Raw genomic sequence first — 2,500 nt, forward strand, 5'->3', positions numbered from 1 at the left:
ACACACACACACACACACACACACACACACACACACACACACACACACACACACACACACACACACACACACACACACACACACACACACACACACACACACACACACACACACACACACACACACACACACACACACACACACACACACACACACACACGACGACGCCGACGCTGCCGTCTGGGTTCACGGGGGGCCCGAGGATGTGCAGACTGGATGGCACCATGGGGTTGATCGGAGTCATGGGTGCCCTGGGGCTATTGTTGCTGGGTGCAATGGGTGCAGACGACCCATTGATCTTGCGGGATGATGCAGGCCATCTGCATATCCAGAGCGGGGCCGCGGGCACCGTGCTTGTGCAGCATGTCGATGTGCTTGCCATGCTGGAGCGTCTGGACGCACAAGTGGGTGATTTGGAGGCGCGCACGCCACAAGCACGCGCACGGGTGCAAAACAGCAGCGCCTGGACCGTCAGCAGCATAGGAGGCACGCTGGCATCGGCTTTTGATGCTAGATTTGAGGACCTGGATGGCGATGGACGGCGGGACATTGTCGTAGTCAGCTTTTGGGCTCGGGCGATTGTGTGGTACCGCAGCCTGGGAGCGGGTGCTTTTCAAGGCCCCTTGACAATCGCTGGAGACCTGTCGCATGGCCCAAGAAAATTGGCGGTCGCTGATTTCGATCAGGATGGGCGCCCGGATGTGGTGGCGACCAGCGAGGAGGGTGGCAGCCTCACATGGTACCGCAACGAAGGAGGCAACCCCGCCCTCTCGTTTTCACCTCGGGCCATTGTAAGAAATGTGCTTGGGTCCTATGCTGTGCAAGTTGCCGACGTGGATGAAGATGGCTGGCTCGACGTTGTGTGTGGCTTTCGTGGCGTGGGCCATGTGGCCTGGTTCCGGAACGCTGGCAACGGCACCATTTCACAGACGCCGCATGTGATTTCCAACGCCTTTGACACCAGTTATGTCTTGGCGGTGGTTGATCTGAACCAGGATGGGCACGTGGATGTGCTGTTCCCCGGCGAAAACGATGCCACGGAGGTCCTGTTTGGTGATGGCACTGGCAATTTTACCGCGCAACCCTTCAACGCTGTACCTACAGGAATTCACGCCCTGGCTGTCAGTGATATCAACCACGATGGGCGCCCCGATGTAGCAGTGGCCAGCTTTGCAGCCAATCTAACGGTGTGGTATGCTCAAGTGTCAAGCGGAGACCTGTGGGCGCCTCACGAGCTGCCAGGCACACTGTATGGGCCGCGTGCGCTGGCGATTGGCGATTTGGACAAGGACGGGGCTATGGATCTGGTGGTGGGAGCTTATATTGAGAACCGGGTTGTCTGGTATCGCAACTTGGGCCAGGGCACTTTTGAAGATCCAATCGAGCTGCTCAACAACACGAGCAGTGTGCGCTGCGTACTGGTGGATGACATGGATGGTGACGGCGATCTAGACGTCTTGGCTGCGTCTTACTCAGGCCAGGTCTTGGGTCTGGCTTTGAATCCGCTGCGCCCGTAGAGTCGCGGGTGTCGGTCGTCCTGAATAGGTGCTTCATCAATTATCTTGCTCCAAGCGGTTTCGGCCTGAAGCTAGAGCTGTGTAAATTGCAGGTCAATTACGTTCGATCGATCATTTACGTGGATCCAGAAGCCAGCAGAAGAAAAGGCCAGGCAGAGGAGAGGGGGTTTGGTTGGTACAAGGGGCTTTACTCTGCCTTGCTGGCTTTACTTGGGGCAGGGTCGCCCGCGATCATGAGGGTGACGCCGAGTAAGGTGAGGCCAGCACCGGCATACCAAGTAAGGCTGTGCTGATCCTTGAGGAGTCCCCATCCCAGTAAAGCCTGGTGGACGGAGGATCAGAGTAGGTGAGCGCGCATTGGAAGCTCGAAAGGGACGAAAGGAAAGGTGCCAGTTGGCAGGTCGGGCACAAGCCGCTCACGTACGCTCACAAGAAAATTGGTCACAAAGTTGATGGTCGTGGGAAGCAGCGAGGTTTGCGCCGCGGCCAGAGCACGTGCAAAGTATGCCCACATGGTCGCATTAAGCAAAGCAAAGATGGCCAACGCTAGACCGCGCCCGAGCCAAGCCAGCATCATGCGCTACACCCCGACCCAGTCAATAGCACGGACACCATCCGAATCAGAGCACAGACACGAAATGACGCACTCAGCCACGGCGCTACCCCACCTGCTGCTCGTCGCCAACGTATGGCCGCACAGCCTGCTCCACAAGCTCCGCATCAAAGGCACCCTTCCCCGCCAGCGCCGCTCCCGCAGCCATACACCCGGAAAGCACCGCCCATCCCACCGCCGCCATCTTGCCCCTCGCTCGCTCGCTTTACCTTCCCCACCCCCTCGCTCTGCGATAGTGAAATCACGGTCACACACTCGGACTGAATCTCAAACTTTTCAAGCTTTTTTTCAAGCTCTCAAGCTCTCTCTAAACTTTCTCTCAAACTCTCTCGACTTGTCTCAAACTCTCGACTTGTCTCAAACTCTCTCA

The 2,500-nt window shown here is 57.4% G+C and overlaps 2 protein-coding genes across 2 annotated transcripts in view; one reads left to right on the forward strand and one right to left on the reverse strand.

Moving 5' to 3' along the window:
- The window catches only part of MONBRDRAFT_28684 (uncharacterized protein), a gene marked incomplete at both ends in the record, with an annotated part of 1,407 nt that extends 1,181 nt beyond the window's left edge, over positions 1-226 (reverse strand). The window contains one exon of the mRNA XM_001749170.1: positions 5-226. Within this exon, the coding sequence (XP_001749222.1) occupies positions 5-226 (222 nt within the window). The remainder of the gene's footprint in view (positions 1-4) is intronic.
- Positions 225-1,517, forward strand: MONBRDRAFT_11321 (uncharacterized protein; the record flags this gene model as incomplete). The annotated part of the gene is made up of 1 exon (XM_001749086.1): positions 225-1,517. The coding sequence occupies one exon, from the start codon at positions 225-227 to the stop codon at positions 1,515-1,517; it is 1,293 nt and encodes a 430-aa protein (XP_001749138.1).
- Between the last annotated feature and the right edge of the window lie 983 nt (positions 1,518-2,500).

Source organism: Monosiga brevicollis, genomic scaffold, assembly GCF_000002865.3.
Source record: "Monosiga brevicollis MX1 MONBRscaffold_28 genomic scaffold, whole genome shotgun sequence".
In the NCBI taxonomy this organism is placed as follows: Eukaryota; class Choanoflagellata; order Craspedida; family Salpingoecidae; genus Monosiga; species Monosiga brevicollis.